We start from the raw sequence: 24,000 nt of genomic DNA, 5'->3' as shown, positions 1-24,000 counted from the left end.
TGTTACCTTTAATTGGAGGCCCCAGGTATGCTTAAGGCCTGTACCCTATGCACGTTTGACATTCCAAACTTTAGATTGCTTCTGGGACTAACAGAGTCCCTGTAAGAGATCACAGCTGCTGCTTGGGGAATCCTTTCACTGCTGGGGAAAAGGTACCCTTGGGATCGCTGGGCTTCAGATCAGGATGACAGGTCCTGTCCAGGAAGAGTCTGTAGCTGAGGCACCTAGTCAGCCTGCACAGCTAGGAGGAAGGATGCGAAGGAAACAGCAGCAGAGGCTAAAGTTCCCACAAGGATGTCAGCAGAGAAGAAGAAAGAGGATCTCAGGGGCAAAGGAAGTCCAGCAGGGGAGTGTCCGGGGTCTTTCTGTGGCATCCGGGGCCTGGCCCAGGGCACAGTGAGAAGCTGAGAATTGTGTCCGGTATCAGAAGACCCAGAGAAGTGGCTGCAAGCAGGATGCAGGTAGGGAGCTCTGGGCTGTGGTGGGGACAGGGATGGTGGCCATGACTTCTGAAGAGCATTTTCCAAAGATAGACTTGCCTCCTCACCCTGCCTCTGCTCCAAGAACCTTCCAGCTGCAACTGACCGTGAGCAGCTTGCTGGAGCAGAGAGGAACAGCTAAGGTAAACCCAAGCAGTCCCTCATGCTCTACAGAGCTCACTAGTGACCAAGCCCCTGCCCTGACACTGCTGTTCCATCCTCCCTGGGAGGAGCCCAGACCCTTGGGAGGAAAGCAGCCTGATTTCTTGCTGAGATTTCCCAGAAGACTGAGCCTTGCTCAGGGTCAGAGGGTGAGCAGACAGCAAGTTGGGACCTATCATTGTCTGTGACTCCCAGTCTGTGGCTAGTTCTATTTCCCTCACTTTCTTCCTACCCCTCTTTCATGGGGGAAACAGTCCAAGACTCCCAATAGATGCCTGAAACCACAGAGAATCCTGAACTCTGTGTATCCTGTTTCTTCCTATACATACATACCTAGGATCAAGTTTAATATCTAAATCTGACACAGTGAGAGATCAACAACCAATATATAGATGAGTTATGACAATATACTGTAATGACAGTTATGTGCATGTGACTCCCTAAGTATCTTATTGTACTGCACCCTCCCTTCTTCTTTGAAGAAACAAGATGAGAAAATGGCCACACGATGAGCTGAAGTGAGGTGAGTGACCTAGGCATCGTGATATAGCTGAGCCTGCTATTGACCTTGTGACCATATGTCAGAAAGGCCATCTTCGGCTGCAAACCACAGTTGGAGGTGTTGGCAGGGCAGGAACCGAACCTTTGCCAAGCAAAATGCTTCTTTTTTTTTTTTTTAAGATTTTATTTATTTACTCATGAAAGACACAGAGAGGCAGAGACATAGACAGAGAGAGAAGCAGGCTCCTCCCCATCAGGGAGCCTGATGTGGGACTCGATCCTTGAACTGGGTACTCACCCTGAGCCAAAGGCATACACCCAACCGCTGAGCTACCCAGGCATCCCAAGCAAAATGCTTCTAATGAGAAATTACTATACTGAGAATCTCCCCCCCTGAACACAAAGTAATTTTTGCCCATTGTATTAGATAATTTGATAATATTGGGGTGTCTGGGTGGCTCAGTCAAGACCATCTAATTTGAGTATAAGAGTGTGTACACAAGTATTCTTCCTCCTTTATTGTAGTGTAACGGTATACAATTATAAACATAACTTAAAGTCTAATATTTCATTATATGAAATGGCATCGTCAGCCATTTATTAGTAGGTATTTTGTTTCCCATATTCATTCATAAATATGGCTGTGATGAATGCCTTTATTGAGAGATACTGGCCTACTGCTCTCATTGATCCTTTGGAATTTCTTCCCAAAGCTGGAGTTCCTGAGTTCCGTGGGCCTTTCATGTATTCTGTTTCCTATGCAAACTGCTCCAGAGAGGCTGTACGTGTGCATGGGGCTCTGGACCACCTTGTGTTCCTGTCCTCTTCTCAGCTGCCTGCTAACTCCAGAGATCAGTAGTGACCAGCCCACAAGCAAGGCTCTGTCCCTGGGACAAGCTGAGGTGTCATACCTGTAGGATGCAGCCACAAAGGTAAAGACTTCCCTTCCTTTCCTGGCTCTCACAGGCTGACACATGGCCACCTGGGGCTGTAGGTGTCAGAGCTCTTTGTTCTCTTCCATCCTGAATCTCCTCCAAAGCCTGGCACAGCATTATTTCCAACTGGCCATGTCTTGAGGGGAAACCAAGTACTCAGAGCTCTCCTTCACAGACACACACAAACACACACACACACACACACACACACACACACACATGGGCGTGCCACACATCGAAAAGAGTGGGCTGTCTCCTTCATCAAAGTCTGCTCCCTGTCTGGTGAGGACAGTGCTGGACAGCTCACGACAGAGTTTGGAGGCCCTGGGAAGCACCTGTTCAGCCCATTCACGATGCACAGGGGCAAACTGAGGCCTACGACTGGCTCAAGCTACACAGATATCCATGTCACAGACAGGGGCAGGCCCCACAGCCCTGGGCTCAGTGTGCAAGATCTTCCTAGCCATCCAGTTCATTCCAATTGAACCAGCTTTCATTCAGCATGGCAGGCATGAAGGACTTCCATGGCAGCAGCTCTCACATGGGTCAAATCTTGTGCATCGCTCATGTCCACAGCACATTGTCCATGGGAATCAGCTTCTGTGTACACAGTTCTGTCTGAAAGAGTGGACAGGATGGCCTCTCTCACAGAACCACCGTCCCTGGTCTCCAACCACAGCATATCCTAGTCACTCTTGAATCCTGCTTGTGGCATTGACTTTTCCTTTTCTGGGGCTGGGAGAGCCACTGGGAGGAATGGGAGACAGGCTGGGGCAGAATTTCATGGTGAAGCACCCACAATGGGCCTGCACTGAGCACTCGGGAGCACCCTCACGTGCTGAATGAGGAATGGGGCAAGGTCCTAGGCTTGCATGGAAAACACAATGAAACCCATGGTTGCATAATGGGGGCAACCCTTCCTCATTTAGATCGGTGCTCCTCTGCCGGGCACGATTGGTACCTCCTTCTCCTCCCAGAAACATTTGGCAATGTGTGGAGACATTTCTACTTGTTACATCTCAAGGAGCAGGTGCTACTGGCAACAGGTGGGCAGAGGTCAGGGATGGTGCTAAACATCCTATGATGCACAGGACAGCCCACACGGCAAAGAATTCCCCAGCCCCAAATGTCACTAGTGCCGAGGCTGACAAAGTCTAGGTTCAGGGCATGAGCTACTCTGCCTGAGAATATATCTGACATAAAGTCCTACCATGACTGAAGCAAGAGCGTGTGGACAATGAGACAGATCAGAGAATACACAGGGCTGAATTGGAGAGACAGACTCTCTTAAATATCTGTGTAGCTATTTGGTGGAAAGAACCCAGGTTTGGCGCCTGGGATCCAGCCCCAGCTCTGTCACTCAAACTTAAGAACCGAATCTTTGGCTCCTCTGAGCTTTGGTTACTTTTACCCATAAAACTTGAATGATAACATCTTCTCTGTGGAGCTTTGCAAAGAAGTGGTGCAGATTAGATGGTCATTAATATTAACCACTTAACTTCTACTCTCCACCCACACACACACACACACACACACACACACACGTGCACCCACACTCACAGCACGCAGGCACACACACCACCTCAATTAATTTTTTTTATTGGAGTTCAATTTTCCAACATATAGAATAACACCCAGTGCTCATCCCATCAAGTGCCCCCCTCAGTGCCTGTCACCCAGTCACCCCCACACCCCGCCCACCTCCCCTTCCACCACCCCTTGTTCATTTCCCAGAGTTAGGAGTTTCTCATGTTCTGTCTCCCTCTCTGATATTTCCTATTCATTTTCTCTCCTTTCCCCTTTATTCCCTTTCACTATTTTTCATATTCATACACCACCCCCATTAAGAAAGAGCTATAGACATATTACAAGTGGGGTTTCTGAATACAGAATCTGAGCAACTGTAGCTGAGAGACGGGAAATCCTCTACACAAAAGCATACAAGTCTTCCTGTAAGCTAGCTGCTTGCATGAAACACCACAATGGAGGCAGAGTCAGACATTACCCAAGAATAAAGTATAAACATGAGGGGACAAAGGAAAACATTCCTTAGTCACCGTTAGTTTAGAATTTCACCAATAGTCTAATGAGGTGGGATTAGAAGTGAATGCCATATATCCTGCTATGTGATAACTGTCGCCAGCGTGGTCATTAAGAATGGAGTTAATCCAAAAAAAAAAAAAAAAAAAGAATGGAGTTAACTGGTCAGTAAGCTCATGGCTCTCATCCCATAGTGTGGGTCACTCGCCCGGGTTACTGCTTCCGTGGACTTCATAAAGCTCTTCCCCATGAGGGCACATCCCCACATATTGCCATTAATGTGTATTAAAACAGGCAGATCTCAGTACTGACAATGGTCACGTCTGTGTTGCGGAGGGTGGGCAGAGTCAAGAAGTCATCCTCATGTGGCTGAACGTTTACCTCGGCTTTATCCTGGCTGGATTTAGATGTACACTTTTAAACAAGTTCCTTCCAAATGGAATCGATGTTAAAAAGGCTCGAAACCTTGGTAGTTGTAAGAATTAGATCAGCTTGGGGATTCTCGTACCCGAGAATATAAGAAAGCTGAGATTACATGAAATATCTATGCATGTATATCAAAAAGAAGTAATTTATAGCATTTTCTAATGCTCACCATAAAGCAGAGGAAAAGTCCCTTCTGACTGGGGATTAGCTCTGCTGAACTCAGGTCCTCTGTATATTACCACTTTACTCAAACTTGGGCAGATCACTTCCCCCTCTGGGCCTCAGTTGCTTTTACAGGCAATGAGAGAAAAACTCCCTCGCAAACAGCTGCGTACAATATTGCTAAACTCTGTTCCAGCCTGGACCTTCTCTCATCTGAGGGGTAAGCACACCTACCTATTATCTCTTTTATCTCTTATACGCGTACGCTCTCCTACTACGTAGCTGGGACTTGACGGCTTACTAGATGCCTGAGACGCTTCACAAGAAAGCCTCAAATGCTGCTTTTGTGCTTTGGTGAAGACAGAAGGGGGAACACATGGAAAAAGCCAACTGGTCCTCCCCTGTGGCGGGGTTCATTATCCTGGGACTCTCAGACCACCCAGGGTTGGAGAAAATGTTTTTTGTGCTCATCCTCCTGATGTACCTGGTGATCCTGCTGGGCAACGGGGTCCTCATCCTGGTGACCATCCTTGACTCCCGCCTGCACACACCCATGTACTTCTTCCTGGGGAACCTCTCCTTCCTGGACATCTGCTACACAACCTCCTCAGTCCCTCTAGTCCTGGATGGCTTCCTGACCCCCAGGAAAATCATCTCCTTCTCAGCCTGTGCTGTGCAGATGTTTCTCTCTTTTACCATGGGAGCCACAGAGTGTGTGCTTCTGGGCATGATGGCATTTGATCGCTATGTGGCCATCTGTAACCCGCTGAGGTACCCTGTGGTCATGAGCAAGGCTGCCTATGTGCCCATGGCTGTCAGCTCCTGGGCTATTGGTGGTACTGCTTCTGTGGTACACACATCCTTGACAATTCAGTTGCCTTTCTGTGGAAACAATGTCATCAATCACCTTGCCTGTGAGATCCTGGCTGTCCTGAGATTGGCCTGTGTTGACATCTCCATCAATGTCATCAGCATGCGGGTGGCCAATGTGATCTTGCTGGGGGTCCCAGTTCTGTTCATCTCTATCTCTTATGTGTTCATCATTGCTACCATCCTGAGGATCCCCTCAGCTGAGGGGAGGAGAAAGGCTTTCTCCACCTGCTCTGCCCACTTCACTGTGGTGGTCATCTTCTACGGGACCTTATTTTTCATGTATAGAAAGCCCAAATCTAAGGATTCCCTGGGACAAAACAAAGAGGACCTTTCAGATAAGCTCATTCCTCTCTTTTATGGAGTGGTGACCCCCATGCTCAACCCCATCATCTATAGCCTCAGGAACAAGGACGTGAAGTCTGCTGTGAGGAACCTGATGTCTCAGAAGTACTTCACCAGGTGATGTAGAAGGGCTCCACTGTGGTTCTCACCCTATGGGACAGAGGACTTTTGAGCATTACAGCTGCCATTCAAAAGACAAGTCAAGTTATCCAGAATGGTTGCTTGCCCTTCAGTCCATTTACAGGGAATGATTAACTTCTCAGATGTATCTTCTGAGTTTTAGCCATTTATCTGAGAGTTTCAACACATGCCAGACATTGAAGCTCTAATTGCATATACAAAGACACTCTGAACACATATTAAAACCGAGCAGACTGGAACCATTAGAGTGAGTCGAATGACCTGTACTGTGTCTAAGCAACACAGTTGGAGGAGAGAGGGCTCTCCCAGCAATGTTGCCATTCCTCTTGGATTCCCCAGGAGAGTCAGAGCAACAAGGAGGAAGTGAGAATTTTCATTTTGGACCTTTTTTTTATGATACTCAAATTGCCTGAATTTCTAAGAAGAGACAAAGACAAGTTCTCCACATAGAGAGCTTTTGGGTGGGAACAATCTATTCTGATTTACTGAATTTCTTTTTAGGTATGAGAACATTGAAGCTATTTTTTCTCAAGGTACCTCATATCATGAAACACTGCTAATTAATCAAATGTAAGAAGGAGTATAGAGTTTGAATTTGCTATTCATCACATACAGCAATTTCCAGTAGAATGCTAGTATTCAGTTCGATTTTCACCCATATTCTGAATAAAAGAAAGATGGTATAGATACGACAGATGGAGAGACAGACAGCAGCTAAATATATTTGAAGACCTTGGGTTGGGGGAGCTAACATTTGACACCTTTCTTTGTTCCAGGACTTTGACACGTTTCTTTGTACCAGGACTTCTAAAGTGTTCAGTATGCTACAGTACACTGTGAATGTCCAAGACACGTAAACTCTGTAGCATTTTCTGAGCATCCATAGCTCAGCAGGATAAAAGTTGGAAAGCATTTTCATACCTATGACCTTGGGAGGGTTGTTTAAACTTTCCCAGTCTATTTCTTCATACTTTAACACCTAACCCCTAGATTTCGCATGAATTCGATAGGAAATTATAGATAAGTGCCTTGTAAATGTTAAGCACAATGGAACTAGAAGATAGTAGTAGTTGTTGTATCTTGAATGCTGCACAGTCCTGTGTGCCGTGTGGATAAGAACAAGACATGGTCCCTAGCTAGACGATACACACCCAAGATGAATGAGGATTTCAAAGATGGTAGCAGTTAAAAAGCAACATTTTGACAGCAACTTCGAGGAAATTCTTTGAATATGGCAGACTTATTTAAAAAGAGAATTTAGAAAGTTGATCCAATTTTGAGACTAGACGTTGGCAGTGGGAAGTTTCTGCTTCAAATGATATTTACATTTTCTTATACTTACTAAAACCGAGTTGCGTAAGGATACATATTTTGTTAATAACATTTCATATCCTTCTGTTCATTCTGTTCCTGATTTCCACTTGCACCAGTAGAGAATAATCTTGCCATTGCAAATACACAAATGACATCTAGCGGCCATTTAAGCAAACTTCAGACCCTTAGTGGAGCCATGCCCTGAAGAGGCTTCAGGGGGTTTTCTTGTTCAACCCTATGGCATGCAGTTCCTTTCCAATGTCCCTGATTGTAGTCAACAGGCATGTGTTTGGAACCTCCAATGACAAAGAATTCAGTACTTCTAGATTCTAACTTTTTCATTCAGCCCTAGCAATTTCCTCTTCAGTATGCTTAACTATACCCTCTTAGCTTCTACCTTCACTCTTAGTGAAGAGTGGGCTTAGTGTCTTTACATGAGATGCACCCAATCTCTTTCCTTCTAATATATGAAGATAGTTCTTCTGGTTCTTCTAGTCCCCTGAATCCCCTCAAGCACAAACAGCCCCACTCCTTCCTCCTGTGCCAAAAATCACCCAACTTTATCCAACTGTCAGGTGCAGAACTGTTTCTAGAGCATCATCAACAATGGCAAGAATTCATGATAATTCTGAAAACACTTGGGAACAATAATGATGCTGCTAACTCTATTTCCCCAGAATAACTGAGATCAGACTGGTATAGAGAATCACTCTTGAACAAGCTCAACTTTTTGATATGCTGTCCTCTGCTCCCTTGCTTTTCCTCCTAGTAAAGGCAGCCGTATCATTTTATATTATGGATGACATGATCCTAATATAATTGTTAAAATAAAAATCACATAAATGGCTAATTCTACTCTTGCTCTCCCATTTCACATTCTTTGTATTTGAAATTCAGCCACCTGTCCCCTTGCCCATGCTTTCAAAAAAAACAAGATGCATCAACAGGAACAAGACGACAGAATCTGATGAACACTGTTCTTGGACTCAGGTCATCAGTCTTTCTAAAAAATTAATTGCTATCGTACCATATGATATAGGAATCCATTTTCCAAATGACAATAATCAGACTGCATAAAATTTGAAAGATTACTGGTCTCTACCACAATAACATTTATTTCATGGTGATAGCTGGACCCTAGCTAGTGGTTGACTAGAAGCCCAGGAATGATTAGGAGAAGTGATTTGATCGCTTTGGGGGGGAATTGATTACTTTGAGGGGATGTATTAGTTTCTAGAGGCTTAATGAGGTTAAGGGCTGATGATGCTTGAGGAAAGGAAGGTCGTAGAAAATGTCTGGATCAATGGTGATTGTATTTTTGAGGTTGAACGATTTGATGAGATAAGAATTTTGATAAGATTTATAATTCCTGCTTCAAAATCAAAATAAAAGGAAAGGTTTCAACTATAAGTTTGATCATCTTGAGAAGTAACCTTTCTGGTTTGCTAAATATTAAAACTTTAAAGTCCAAATGAGCTATGCTTAGTTATTTAAATAAATGAAAATATTCAATTCTCTCTCCTGCCTTTCCTTGTGTATTGTACATCAGTGTCAGTACTCACTCCATTTGAGGCTCATCTGGCCTCTTAAAAAGCTAGCCGCAAATAGCTCTCAATAGCACCTCTGGGCAGACACCAAAAAAGTAAATCCAATCCTAAGTAAAATGTAGTGGCTCGCCAATGTTTTTAACGGTTAGGAATTATAGGAATTTAGCCATAGAATTTGAAAATAAATTGAAGTCTCTATTTAGCCATTTTTTGTTTTTAGTACAGACCAAGATCCCGTTCATTGCAAAATGTTTTCATAGGCATGAATGCTTGTGTTTGATCCAGGAATAATAAATGATTGACTGCTACCCAGCAGCAGGGTGGGGTGGGATTCCTGGCACTTTTATTTTTTTAAGCAAAGGAAAAAACAACTGAGCAGAAATGTGTTCTTTCAACAGCTTTTTGTGGAAACATAGATTAAAGAGACTTGTTTTTTAAAAATTCCTTATTGCAATAATTACAAATATGGCTACATGAAGCTAGTGGGAATACCACTTAAATCAATATAAGTTATCTGACCTAGATGTTGCCTTTAGGGGCATCAGCAAACAAGACATCTTCAGTTTATTAAATTTTTTATCTTAATGAGTTCTGAGTTCAAATATTTTCTTTTTAAATATAAATATTTGAAAAAAATAAATATAAATATTTGCTTTTGCTAAAGCTAATTTGAAACTCTTGAGCATTGACTTGCGTATGCACAGAAAAGCTCAGTTTTTTTGGAAGAAGCTAGGAAATCCACTGTTGGAATTTTAAAAACAGCTAATGTGTTGTAAATCATTATATCTCATGGTGCAAATTTTTACAATATAGAATAATGTTTGACACTATTTTAAACAAAACCTGATGCTAGGCATCAAAAACGAAAAGTTTGTCTCGTTTAAGAAGTGTTCCAAACGGGCAATTCTCAAACTTTTTGTCCTGAAGATTAGCATTAAAAGATGGATAATATCTCACACTGATGAGAATAGAGGGAAATACTCTTATATTCCATTGATGTGAATGTAAAGTAGGTCAATTTTTTTTAAATATAATGCTGCAAGTGGGCACCTGGCTGGCTCAGTTAATAGAGCATGCAACTCTTGATTTCTGGGTTGTGAGTTCAAGCCCCACACTAGGGTGTAGAGATTACTTAAAATATAATGCTATAATAATAGGTAGACATACAGAACAAGGACATTGAATAAAGAAAAGAAAATTCAACCATTTTACAAGAAAGAAAACTAAGCAGCCTAGAAGTCCAAAGCCCTGTTTCACAAGTGGTGTCCCCATGCATCTACTGTGGGGATGCCAGGTTTAGCAAATCAATATACAGAATGCCCAATTCAACTCAAATTTCAGATAAAGAATAAATACTTTCATAAATAAATACATAAAAATACATATATTTAAAATGTATATATTTTATAAGTATATATACTTATACTAGAAAAAGCTTTCATTGGTTATCTGAAATTGAAATTTTACTTAGTGTTTTATCTGGCAGCCCTAGTTTATTATAAAATAATAAGAACAAGAGAGGAAAGTTTTACCTTGCTGCTAAAAATCCTGTCCCAAGTCTCTTCTTTTATGATACCCCTTCCCTCAGGGAATGATTATTGCCAATATTCTGTCATAGGAATTGCTCAGCTAGTTTATTTTATCCTTATCCTTGGGTCTGTCTTACAGTGTCCTGCAATATTCTTCTTTCATTTTGCCTTTCTTTTCCATGCCTCAGTCTTTTCAATTTCATTTGCAGTTAACAGTTCCAAGTATATTCAAGAGTCCATTCTCTTACCTACCTCAAAACTAAAGACTGTTACATTTCCCTAGGGAAGGATGTGAGAGATCAAATCCCGAACAGAGAGCACAAGTGACAAGTTAAATCTTTGGGGTGCTCAGCTGCAAAAGAAGGATTGTTTCACTACCCTTGGTGTTTTTAGAAGTAAGCAAACAGCTCAGAATAGATGAGCAAAGACAAAATTCTTTCAAGAACATGGAGTTTACCTGGAGCCTGATTAGTTGAAATCCCATTTATCTTGATTTACAACCACTCCCACCCTGACCATTATCCAGAACTTTGGGGGCTTAAAATGGGCTGTTACAAATATAAGAAAATAGGATCAAATCAAATGTTGAAAATTATATAGAAATTTGGACTATGACTTGATATTTGATGATACTATTTAGGGTATGGTTATGGTACTGTGGCTACAGTTTTAATGAGTCTTTATCTTTGAAGTACATTCCGGAATATTTTCAGGTTAAATGATATTTCTGGAATTAGCTGCTGAGGGTAGGAGGTGGAGTGTGTGGAAGTATAGATGAAACAAAATAAGTTTGTTGAAGGTGGATAATAGGTACCTGGGAGCACACTATTCTCTATGCTCTTGTGTATGTTTGAAATCTGCCATAATCAGAATCTTTAAGTAAAAATCATCATACCCATTCACTGTAATATTATTCAGCCTTAAAAGGGAAGAAAATGCTGGCAAATGCTACATGAATGAACCCTGAAGACATTATGCTAAATGAAACAAACTGGTCGCAACAAAACAAAACAAACAAGCAAAAAACCAAATACTATAAGATTCCACTTATATGAGGTACCTAGAGTATTAATATTCAGAGACAGAAACCAGAACAGTGGATGCCAGGGTCTGGGGGAAGGGGATAGGGAGTTCATGTTTAACTGGTATAGAGTTTTCATTTGGGAAGATGAAAAGAGTTCTGGGGTGGTGATGGTTGCACTATGTGAATGTACTTAATGCTATTGAACTATACACTTTAAAATGGTAAATGTTATGTATACTTTATGACAATTAAAATGATACCAGTTTAGTTTTATAAGTAAAAAGTGCTACTTTCATAATGCATAACACAAATAAAAATGGGAAATGGCAATAAAATCTGACTACAGGGGATTAGAAACTAACTTTTTGTTCTTGAAAAATAAACACACATCCTTTTTGAGATGAGGGGGGAAAAAAATCTACCTCTTAGTCTCCCCAGATGGCAAAATTAAGCTTCCTTTTAAATATATTTTGTCTTTGAATTTATAAAATAAAGAGAAATAGTAATAAATAAATAAAAATTATCCTAGGAAAATAAGCAAGCATTGCCATGAGACAGTGTTTACCCAAATGATTAAGTATGACAATTTCTACAAGCCCATGTGTCCTCACGCTCCCTAAGAACCAGATCACAGAAGTCAGTTGAGAGCCATGACGTATTGCTGAGATCTCTATATTGGCCATCTTCCCCAGCATACCCCTGCTGCTTTTCCATATTCATCTTCCTTCCTAGGGGATACTACCTTTCATTCTAGTCTGTTTGGTCCAATTCTGGGAGCTTTTCCACACCAAACAAAAGCAGAAAGCAGATAAAGTGACAAAGCAGCAACTCTTACACAATTCTAAGAAAATCCCACCACATGGCTCAAGGTGGCAAGTTTGTTCTCAAAATTAAACATCTCATGCTTGCGTTCTCTGTTTTTAATTTTCTACTGCCCTGAAAGATAACTGACAATACTCAGTTACCTCTAAAATGTCATATTCCCTGGAAATAATTGAATTCTTGCAGTGTTCCCTATGCACCCATTCCACCACCCATATCTCTAACCCAAAGCATGTGCCATGGGCTTGGGTTGAAGACTTTATGGATCCTCTGATCTGGGGCCTCACAGGATACTGACCCTCTAGGGAATTCATTCTCATATAGTGACTTGGCCATGCAGTGGGTCAACCACTTCTACATCCATATACCTAAGGCAAACAGACTGAGCAACGAGCAACATGGCAGTGAATGCAGCAAGGAAGATCCTGTCTCCATACAGCTAAAGCCAATAAGAGAAGATGGACATTGAATGAACAATTATAAGAGTGATGAATGCCATGATGAAGCATAGAACACCTTAGCTACCTGACCTAACCTGCAATGGCAACAGTCAGGAAGACTTCTCTAGCAAGGACTGGATGAGGGGATTGAAGTTCCAGCTCATCTTGGAAAAGAACCTTCCAAAGGGATGCCATAACTCAGAAGGTATCCAAACAGAGGATGAAGCTGAGTGAGGATGCTGGGCAGAGCAGCCCCTGCCCTAGATGGGCTGGAAACAGGTAAATAAGCACAGTCATAAAAAGCACAGGCTTTGGAGACAAACAGCCCAGGGTTCCATTTTCAGCTTTAGCACTTAATAACCACAGAGATGTAGGTAAGTTGCTTGACTTCTAAATTATGGACAATTTAAAATATATACAAAGTAGAATCATTCAGTGAACAGCCATGTCCTACTCATCATGCAACTTCAACAATGGCCAACCTATGACCAGTCTTCTTTCATTTATATCCTTACCCAACTTCTCTGACTCCATTATTATTTTTGAGGCAAATCCCAGACACTGTTATCATTACACCTATTTTTAAAAAATACAGTGTATCTCTCAAAGGTAATGATATTTTAAACATAATGGTGCAATACCATACTGTGTGTAAAATTTTATCAGTAATTTCTTAATAGAGTCAAATATCTACTCATTTCCAAATTTGGAATTTCCAATTGTCTCCTAATGTCCTAATCATTTCTTTTCTTTTTCTCTTACAGTTTCTTTGAATAGGGATCTAAATAATCTTCACACTGTGCTTTGCTCATTTAAGTCTCAATTTCCTCATCTAACTGTGATCCCCTTATTACAGCCTGAATTTCAGAAAGGCAAGGCAGCAAAGATCATAACTGAACCAAAGCAGCCATCTGAGGATTAGTCAAGTAGTTATTACTCAGGATCTACACAGGTCTTTTCCCTGGATTCAAGTTACCTGTTGCCATATCCACAGTGTCCACTATAGAGGAGGAATCAGGAATGGGTCCTCTGACCCATTCAGGCTGCCTCTCCTCTGTGCCACAAAGGTAATGATGACCTTTGTTCTCAAGCCTCGCTGCTGCCCAGGTAGATGCCCTAATCTCAGCCTGCCTGGAAGCCTCTTACCTCAAGACTTCGTCCCCCTTTACCAACCCTCAAGCTCTGTGGTCCTTTAACCTCCCTGCTCCCTCCCATTGGAGCCTTCCCTTGTCCCCTGCATCTGGCCCTGGTTATTGAACTGTGTGCCACCTTGTTTTCTCTTGGCTGGAGCCAGAGACTATTTGAAATGTATCAACGTGAAGGAGATGAAGGGGAAAAGCCCTGAAGTACAGCCTCAAGGTCAAGCACCCATGAGACATTCAGGCTTTTACTACGGCCCAGGTTGTCTCTTAGTATATCACGTATACATTATTATGCCACAAACGTCATGGTCTCTTCCTATGCTTCAATTTGCATTACAAAAGGTAGACTCCTATCACCCAGCTTAGTGTGAGTCTCACTCATGCCAAAAGGAGAGTTGGGTAGGTGATGGGCTCTACAAAAGGGGTAAGCCACATAAAAATTCTGGGAAATTTTTATGGGAAAAATTCTGCCACATAAAATTAGAGTTAGGTAGAATGTGCACAATAAATATTCATTGGGTACAACAGATGAACAAAATTCGTAAAAGGCACCAATCACAGTACCTGCCACATTGTGAATTTTCGATAAATATAATCATAAAATAAGTATTATTATTAGGTGATCAATGAGGTCTCTCTCATCTTGCCACCAAAGTCGTAAGGCATGAATAAGTCAGGATGGGCTCACACCCAGTGCACACTGGAAGACCCACTTCCTTGGGGCCAGGCCAGGGGGCTCAGAGGAGTTATTGCTAGGCCTATGGATTTTCCTTCTCCTTTGTTATCTTCTCCCACTAACTCTGCACTGGTGGGGAAAGTAGGACATTATCCCTAGAGCCGTAGTGTAGCCACTTCACATTTCAAACTTTGAATTACTTCTGGAATGGCATAATTGCTAAATCTTCACATCAACTCCAAAAGGGAGACAGGCTGGGTTCCTAGACACATTTTACAGGTAAGAAACTTAAAGCTCAAACTAAAAATAACTTTTTCCCTGATTAAAGGGTGAGCCAGGACTCTGGACCCAAATCCCTATCTTCTGATTCCCAGACTGATGTTAGTTCTTTCCATTTTCCCATTTCTTTTACATTGTTTTCAATCCCAATGATGTGGTTTTTTTTTTTTTTTTCAGAGTGCAAATTAACACATGTCCATTGTAGGAGGTTTGGACAAAATTAAAATAGTCTAAGAAGAAATTTCATCCCCTATGGCTAACCACTCTAAAAAGTTTGAAGTAATTTCCCTCTGTCAGTCATTTTTCTACAAAAATACTTTTATATTTGAGATTATATTGTATGTGCACATTTATACCTTATGATCCACCTAATTTTATATCATAACCATCCCCACCATGCTACTAAAAACCCTTTGTTGACATCCTTTAATGTGAACAATTTTCCATCTTATGAATATGCCACAGTTATTGACAATGCCATTTATTGATGGACAATTATTTTTCCAATATTTTTCTTGCAATTAGGGATGAGATTAACATCTTTGTTGAGAAAACTTGATCTCCTTCTTTGATTATTTCCTTAGGACTAAGTCCCTGAAGAGGATTGCTGGTTTGTCTGGACCATGAGGCTCTCACTAGCAGCTCAAGGAAAGCTCTCTCAAGTTGACACAGAAGCAAAGTAACTTCTAACTTATTTAAGTAAATTTAATAGAAAACTGTAATCTTTAATATTTCAAAATATGCTTTGTATGTTTTAAAACATATTGGTCTCATGTCTGACAGCTTTGGTAGATATAGAATTTACTAAATATTCCATTTGAAATGCAGCAAAGCTCTTATGAGATCATGCCAAATTTCTAAGTACCATTAGAGTAAGTTAAACAGACCCTGTTGTATCTAAGCTTCCCAGAGGTCCACAAGAATGGATATCATAATTTTGCCAGCCCCAGCCCATCATCCAAAGTCCAGACTTGAATAACTACCTGCTTATTTGACATCTGTACTTGGATGTATAATAAATCCTCAAACCAAATAAGTCAAAAATAGAACTCTCCGTTTCTCAGTGTCCTTCTTCCAATTTGTTCCTTCCCCATTTTTCCCATCTAAGTAAATGGGGGCACCACCACCTGTCTAGCTACTCAGGCCAAGAACCTAGGGATCATCCTCATTTAATCATTCCTTCACCCTCTACATCCAACGCCTCAGGGAGTTCTGTTTGCCATCTTCAAAATATATTGAAATCGAGCCCATTCAGCTGATGCACATACTTCCCTGCAAGCCTTTTTTTCATGTTTCAGAGCAGGTTTCTTCCCCACTCCAAACCCTCCAATGGTGGCCTGTTGCACTTGGGAATAAAATCCAATTTCCACACAATCTGTGTCCTGTCCACATTTTCAGCCTCCACTCCAGCCTCCCCTCACCCTTCCAAGCCCCTTTCTCACTATCAAACTTCCAGTTCCTTTTTGCTACGAGACTCATCCTGTGCTTCATCCACACCATCACACTGTACTGCCCTTCACATTACTCAAGTCTCTGCATAAAGGGCACTTTTCTACATGCCTAAGATGGATGCCCTCCCATCCCCCTACACCTTTATTCTTCCCCACAGCCCTCATTACCACCTGACAAGCAATCTCAAATTTTGTTTGTTTACTGACTACCTCCCCAATGGAATGTCTACTCCATGGGGGAAGGGACTTCATCTGTTGTGTGTATTGCTAACACATAGTATCCAGAACAGGGCACAGTATACTAATTAACATGCCCAAATAAATATTTTTTGGATAAATGAATGAGGTAGAATGTTTTCTCCATGAAGAATGAACATTAGACTCACTTAAGTTTATTACAAAGAAGGAAAAAGAAAAGGTCATTCCCTGCAACTTGAGCTACCATTGAGAGGGAGTAAACTGTAAGAGCACCATAAAGTGCAAACCACTAGACAAACAGATTATTATCATTATGTTAATGTGACATCATACTGTAAGCTCTGTGCTCTGTAAAAATGGACATGACATACTGTCACACGAGTAAGGACACCAGTTGGTTGAGATGCTCACAAAAAGCTCTTGGCTGAAAGAAAGTTTGTTGTAAGTACACTAAATTTCTGAGAATACCGGAGAATTAGAGCATTTAGGAAAGTAATCGTTTCAATTTTAAGAATAGAACCTGGAAAATTAGTTTTGTTTTCAAACCCTAATAAAAAAAATTAGTGTTTATCCCAAAGCATTTATGTGTGGAAAAAGTGAATACTTTATCAATGAAGGCTAATCTACTTTAAAGCAACTGGATCACATTTCTGATATCTCTATTTGCGCCATGAAATTATCCAGCCGCTGGAAGTAGACAAGAGCGTCATCTAGTGGCCATGCGTATGAACTACGGCTCCTTGAATGGTCAAGTCAGAGACAACCTTATTATCTATCCTAGGGTCCATCTTGCCAGCGGTTACCAGATTTCCCAGACATATAAATTTTTGTTTTGTCTTTTTATGGAGACTTATAAGGAGTTGTCAAGATTTGATTCTGTTGACGCAGGATGTTAAGCAATAACAAATACCATCTGCTATCTAACAATAAAAACCATTTTAACACCCCTCAAAATAGAAAAAACATAATCTCAGAATAAAGGAAATGTACTTCAAGTTGCAAATACTTGACCTTATTTTTAAAAAAATGCACCATGCAATCTTCTCTTTCCTCAGTAGGAAAATGAGACCTGGAAAGATTCATGGGCAGGTACCAATGTGAGACCGATATTTGGGAACTCTGCTCAGCTGATGAATCTGTCTGTAATAGCCTTGCTTAAATCCCCTCCATGGAGGGGAGGCCCTCCCCTTGGGGGACATGAATTTCCCTGTAACTTAGGGCAGAATTGGCAGCCTCCACCCAAGCATCCTGGTTTGGGCCTGGGAATCTCCAGGAAGACACCTAAACCCTTCTTTATTTTGATGTGTAAAAGCAGCTCTCAGATCCAATAATCTCTTTCCTGATCTGAGCTCCCTAGTTCTTCAGCCTGTACTTATACTACTAGCCAGAGACAATAAAGTACATTCTACGCCTTCCAGGGTTCTGATTGTTAAAAGTTAAGATCATAGACATTTGTGAGACAGATCCTGTGAAGAATCAGAAGACTGAAAACTTCTTTTCCCAGACTAACCAGCTCAGAAGAGTTATAGAAGTTTACTTAGGTATCAACCTTCTTGATAAACTCCAGCAAGCACCCAGGAAGCCATGGTCTCTTATATTACAAATTAAATCATCCATACCTTTAGGTAAAGGATGTCCTCCCAGACAGCCCCCTAGTCTCTGAATAATGCTGAGGTCTTTCATGGATCACCCGCCATTACTGACCTTTCTTAGTTTCATGCTAGTGGGTGGTGCTTTCAATAGGAAAAAAATGGGTGAGTGCTGTTTCATCTGTTTCAGCTGCGGGTGATAGAAAACTCATTTTCAAAAAAGAAAAAAGAAAGAAAAAGAAAACTCATTCTCGGCAGCAATTTAGATAAGATGGTTTATATCCCTTTGGTGTACGAGCCTAGAAGTAGGTGAGGCATGGTGCCCCCACAATATCGGAAACCTAGGCTCCTACTACCTTGCTGTTCCATTCCAAGGTCAGTTTATGGTCCAGCGTGACTCTTGTAGCTCCAGCCATGACAGCCACATTATGGCCAGATGGAAAGCAGAAAGGCAAAGTGGAGTACTCTCTACTTCAGGACATTCCCCAGAAGTTGCATACCACTTCCGTTGGTCATTCCTTGATCCAACGGAGGCTGTGTTGTTGTTGTCACTTTTCTAATAATAAGGAGGAAGGGAGAAATTGAAATTGGGGAGACAACTAGCTATGTTGACAACTAGCTTGTGCCACATGTATGCAAGATCAGACACAAGGCCAAATGATTACTGATGCAACCCTGGTGGTCACCCTACAAAGGGTCAGCCTAGATTTTCCAGAGGGAAAATCACTAAACTTGACACCAAATTGTATAGGAAGCCACAATTAAAATCCCCTAAAATAAGATCAATGACCAGTAGGCAAAATTGGAACCCACAAGAAGTGCATCCAGTGAAATCATGATCAAGCAAGTGGGTTTTTTAACTCATCTTCTCAATTAGTGTTCTCATGCAAGAATTCTTTCCTGGTATTTCTCAGAAATGTTATGTTTTTCCAAAGCTAATTAAACTAAGTTGAGAAATCTAGAAACTTGAGGAAAGTTTTCTCCCATAAGAATTGAAATTTAACAATCCAGTGGGGGGATAGGCAAACTAGGTGAAGGGGATTTTTTTTTTTTTTTGGTATATTTTTTTACTGGAGTTTGATTTGCCAACATATAGTATAACACCCAGTGCTCATCCCATCAAGTGCCCTCCTCAGTGCCCATTGCCCAGTGGTGAAGGGGGTTAAGAGCACAAACTTCCAGTTATAAAACAAGTCATGGGGATGAAAAGTACAGCATAGGGAATATAGTCAATAATATTAAATAACTGTGTGGTAACAGATGGTGACTACATTTATCATGGTGAACATGTTGTAATGTAGATAATTGTGGAATCACTATGTTGTGTACCTAAAACTAATATAAAAATGTCAACTATACTTCAACTTTTAAAAAATGATTTACTTTATCAATTCAGGAACTGATTGTTGTATTATTTACTCTGAAAAAATAAAATTAAAAAAAATTTAGGATAGAAAAAAAAAAAACCAAACTAAAGCAGCCAAACAAAAACAATCTCAACGACCAACATAGAGATGTCTCTAGTTCAGAGGAATCCACTGATGTCAAATCCAAAGCAAACACAGAGAACGCTGAAGCAGGCAATGGAAAATTAAGGCAGATAATTCCTGGGTGGAATCCCATCAGGCTCGTCTGCAGCTGTTCCTCTATTAGAAGCAGTCGTGCGCTGGAGCTGGCTCACACAGGCTCCAGAGAGCCACTTGTGTGCATCTCTTTCCAACATAAGTGATGTTACGTTGGGAGCTTGAAATCAACCATGGTGGGAATATTTATACCTCCCCCCAGAAGCTGGGAAATACTAGCAGGGCTTTTCTTTTTTCCCCCAGAGAGTTTACCAGCACACACTGGTTTCAAGTGTGTGTTTGTGGATTGGCCTGCTTCTAACAGCAAGTCATTTTTACCAATAAAATAAATATTAGTAATTTTATACACATAGGATACTTATATAAGTCCTATGAATGGTTTTAGAAAAAATGACAAATTTTGAGGCAAAATAAGTCCTTCTATTGGCAATTTCAATAAGTGATTTTGTGTTGTGTTATTAACTTTCCTAGTGGGTCTGAATGTGAATATTATTTGAAAACTCCCCAATAATGATTGCCAGCATTTCTAGGTGTTCAAGTATTCACTACAGGCTACAGTTCTTTGTTAATATTCAACAAAAGAGATGCAAAAAGAGTACGATGTGATTGTTTTTGTAGAACACTCCAACATGAAATCAGAAACTGCTCGAAAATCTAAACTGGCAAGAGCAATATTGAATTCAACAGCAAAATCAAGACTAAGGCAAGCAGACAATATTGTTTGTCATTTAAAAAGGAAATGAGGGGCACCTGGGTGATGCAGTCAGTTAAGCGGCCGACTCTTGATTTCAGCTCAGGTCATGAACTCAGGGTCATGGGATGGAGCCCCAGCTCGGGGCAAAGAATCTGCTTTGGTTTCTCTCTCCCTCTGCCTCTGCCCCTCCCTCCTGTGTGTGCTTGAGCTTGCTCTCTCTCTCTCTCTTTCTCTCTCAAGTAAATAAATAAATCTTTAAAAAAAAAAAAAAAAGGAAATAACTTCTCTAAAGCAACACGTACCCTAATGCCCAACTTGAAGTTGTTTGGGACACTGTCAATTCAACCAATGTTAGTACCAAATGAAGGAAAGTTTTCTACATCTGGAATGCTTGTTGCAAAGCAAATATGGAAACTATCAGATGGACTAAGTCATGCTTTGTGTTTTTAAAGTTCATTTTATAAATCACAACTTTTAAATACCAAATTCTTGCAGTGTTCTCTGTCCATTTTTAAGTGATTTTATTTGGCACCTATTTTGTGGTCTCTTCCTTTTATCATTTTCTTAATCCAGAGTCTGCCTCAGGTAGAGGTCAGTTTTACATGTTATTGAAATAATCTTGTCACAGTATGTTGGTTCATGAGGATAATAATAATATAAATATATTAATAATATAAATAATATAAAACAGTATTATTTTCTGAAAAATTCTGAAATTTTCAATATTATACTATCAGAAAATTATTCAGAGGTGCCTGGGTGGCTAAGCAGTTAAGTGTCTGCCTTTGGCTCAGGTCATGATCCCAGGGTCCTGGGATCCATTCCTGCATCAGGCTCCCTGCAGCAAGCCTGCTTCTCCCTCTGACTCTCTCTCTCTGTCTCTCTGTCTCTCTTTCATTAATAGATAAATAAAATCTTTTAAAAAAATTATTTACTGCTTATTACTATGGCCTCTCATTTAAGAGCATGTAGATAAATATTATGAAAAATGTGGAATGATTTGCAATATCAGGAATCTTGAGAACGGCTGGAAAGTCCAATTAGTCATTCCTGGCTATTGATATTACTATCAGTTGGAGATTTGGAAACATTACTCTGGATCACTGATTTTCAAACTTTTTAAAGCAGCCCACCTTTACTATCAAACAAAGTTCAGCTTGGAAACAGAAGATACAGAAGATGTAAAAGGAAGCTCTGACTGAAGGAGACAGGATTTGAAGATGGAATTCTGTCCCCAACACTGCAACCAAAGTGCTGAGTGAGTTGGGGCCCCTCACTCAAGTGTCTCCGCTTGGTTTCCTCACTTGCAAATTGCAACTGATGCTCTACTGGGCCGCGGGCTGTTGTGGGAGGCAGCAGAGATGACGCTCAGAAGACCTTTGCAAACCTGGGACACCTTTTTGAGAGTTAGGGGCCGGACAGATAATGGATGTCCACACACCTGATACAACCGCTGGAATGTGAGCCCTACAGGGAGAGCGAAGACTGGAACCCCAGACTCCACCCATCCTGGCCACTTTTCTAGACTTTCTGTGAGGGCCTGTCCCTTTTAAGAACTGGAGCTTCGAGATGTAAACAAGACCTTGGATTTAAAGTGGAATCCTTTTTTTTTTTTAAGATTTTATTTATTTATTCATGAGAGACACTGAGAGAGAGAGAGTGAGAGAGAGAGGCAGAGACACAGGCAGAGGGAGAAGCAGGCTTCACTCAGGGAGCCCAATGTGGGACTCGATCCCAAGACTCCAGGATCATGACCCGAGCTGAAGGCAGAGGCTCAGCCACTGAGCCACCCAAGCGTCTCTAACGTGGAATTCTTCTACACCTAGTTGGAATAAGGCAGCAAGACGCAGAAAATCGTATTTCTCACATGAAAGTGATAGATTACGAGAAGAGGAGTGTGAATTGTGTGGAAGTTGTGGGTTCACCGAAATAGAAGGCAGAAAGTTGGGTTTCAGTCTGGAACTGCAATAAAATGTAGAGGAACATGTCAGTTCCCCTCTCCGAACTACAAATCTTCAGAACTGCTACCTCTGTAAAAGGCCAGGAGGGCTCGGATGACCCCACATTTCCATGAGGATTCATGCTGCCCCACTCCCTGGCTGAACTCAGAAACAGAAACAGAAATCAATTTTGTTCATCTGTGTCCAGAATGTTCTTGCTAAGTGGAGCTCTGGCATTCCTCAGCCCAGAGAGCTCTTTTTTGCAAATAATAGCTATTTTCTGAACAGTAGCAATAAAGTTTGCTTTTCTTAACCTTTTCCACCATCTTTAAAAAAATATTATTACATGTACTAAAAAGCAACACATGCTTGTTAAAATAAATTCAAACAATGCAGAAGTACACAAAGTCAAAAGTAAGTTTCCTCCTCCCCGCAAGCCTTTCCCCCAGTGGTAATCATATCCTTCCAGACTTTCCAGTAATTTAGGAGTTTTTTGGTTTTGCTTTTGTTTTCTTAGGGAGTAGGGGTGTTTATTTGCTCCCCACCCCCACCCCCTTTCATGGGACCGTTCTGTAACTTGCTGTTTTTTCCCTATTAATAGTGAGCAGTTTCCAAGTCGTTACATTTTTGCAGTGGCTATTATTCCATTTTGTAGATGTGCCATAATAATTCCAACAGGGACACTTAAATATTTCCCTATTGATGGATACTTTGATCTTTACAATGTTTTCACCATCAAAAATAATCCTCTAAAAAACAGTAATACTGTAAGAACAGCTCTGGACATGCAAGTTTGCATACATACGTGGGTATTTCCATGTATTGAGATGGCTGGAAATGCACAGTGCCCAACACCTACACAGAGACTGACAACCCACATGGTTACTCTTACCCTATTCACAGCAGCATCTGAAAAGTGCGATTTCTATCTCCATGTCCTTATCTATAGGGTATTCCTAGCCCTGATCTTAACAGCCTCCTTTAGTTCTTCATATGCCACCTAACTCTGGTTCTTGGCAGCCGGACTAGGATTAACTAGAGGAGCAAATTCAAGCCTAAATCTTGGTGGCACCAATAATGGTTAAGCCAAGGATACTTTGCTGCTGTAATCACAAACTTAGTGGCTTAAAACAACGTGTGCATTATAACAAATTTGTTTTGCAGATAACAAATGCATTGTCTTACAGTTCTGGAGGTCAGAGTCCAAACTAGGACTCAGTGGGCTTGAGTTAAGGGATAGGCAGGGCTGGGTTCCTATCTCCAGGCTCTCGTGGAGAATCTATTTCCTTGCTTTTTCCTTTCCAGCTTCTAGAGGCTGCCAGCGTTCCTTGGCCGGTGGGCCCTTCTCTCTCCAAGTCTTTCTTAAATCACTCTGAGCTCTCTTGCTTCCCTCTTCCACACTTAAGGACCCTTTTGATTGTGTTGGGCCCACCTGGATGATCCAGGATAACCTTACTTGGGGGCCATTTGGTTTTCAACCATGATTCCACCTGCAAGAGTAATTCCCCTTTGGGTGTAATATGCTATATTCACAGGTTCTGGGGATTAGGATGAGGACATCTTTGGGACACCATTATTATGCCTAGCAGAGACCCCAAGAGCCTAAAGTCAAGAACACAGCCCACATAGGAGACTTCTAAGGACTTTTGATGTATGTCTGAGAAAGAACCCTCTGGGGGCAAGGCTGACAGTGGTGGGGTAAGGACAGGGA

At 41.2% G+C, this 24,000-nt stretch overlaps 1 protein-coding gene across 1 annotated transcript; it reads left to right on the top strand.

The window, feature by feature from the left end:
• Nucleotides 1-5,081: 5,081 nt before the first annotated feature.
• OR13C11C (olfactory receptor family 13 subfamily C member 11C) lies at nucleotides 5,082-6,041 on the top strand. Its single transcript, NM_001388872.1, is given in 1 exon segment — nucleotides 5,082-6,041. A coding segment is annotated over 1 exon segment (960 nt).
• The last annotated feature ends 17,959 nt before the right edge of the window (nucleotides 6,042-24,000 follow it).

This window comes from Canis lupus, chromosome 11, assembly GCF_011100685.1.
Source record: "Canis lupus familiaris isolate Mischka breed German Shepherd chromosome 11, alternate assembly UU_Cfam_GSD_1.0, whole genome shotgun sequence".
Classification (NCBI taxonomy): Eukaryota; Metazoa; Chordata; class Mammalia; order Carnivora; family Canidae; genus Canis; species Canis lupus.
The sequence above is the reverse complement of the archived record's forward strand: the minus strand, read 5'-3'. Positions and strand labels throughout refer to the sequence as shown.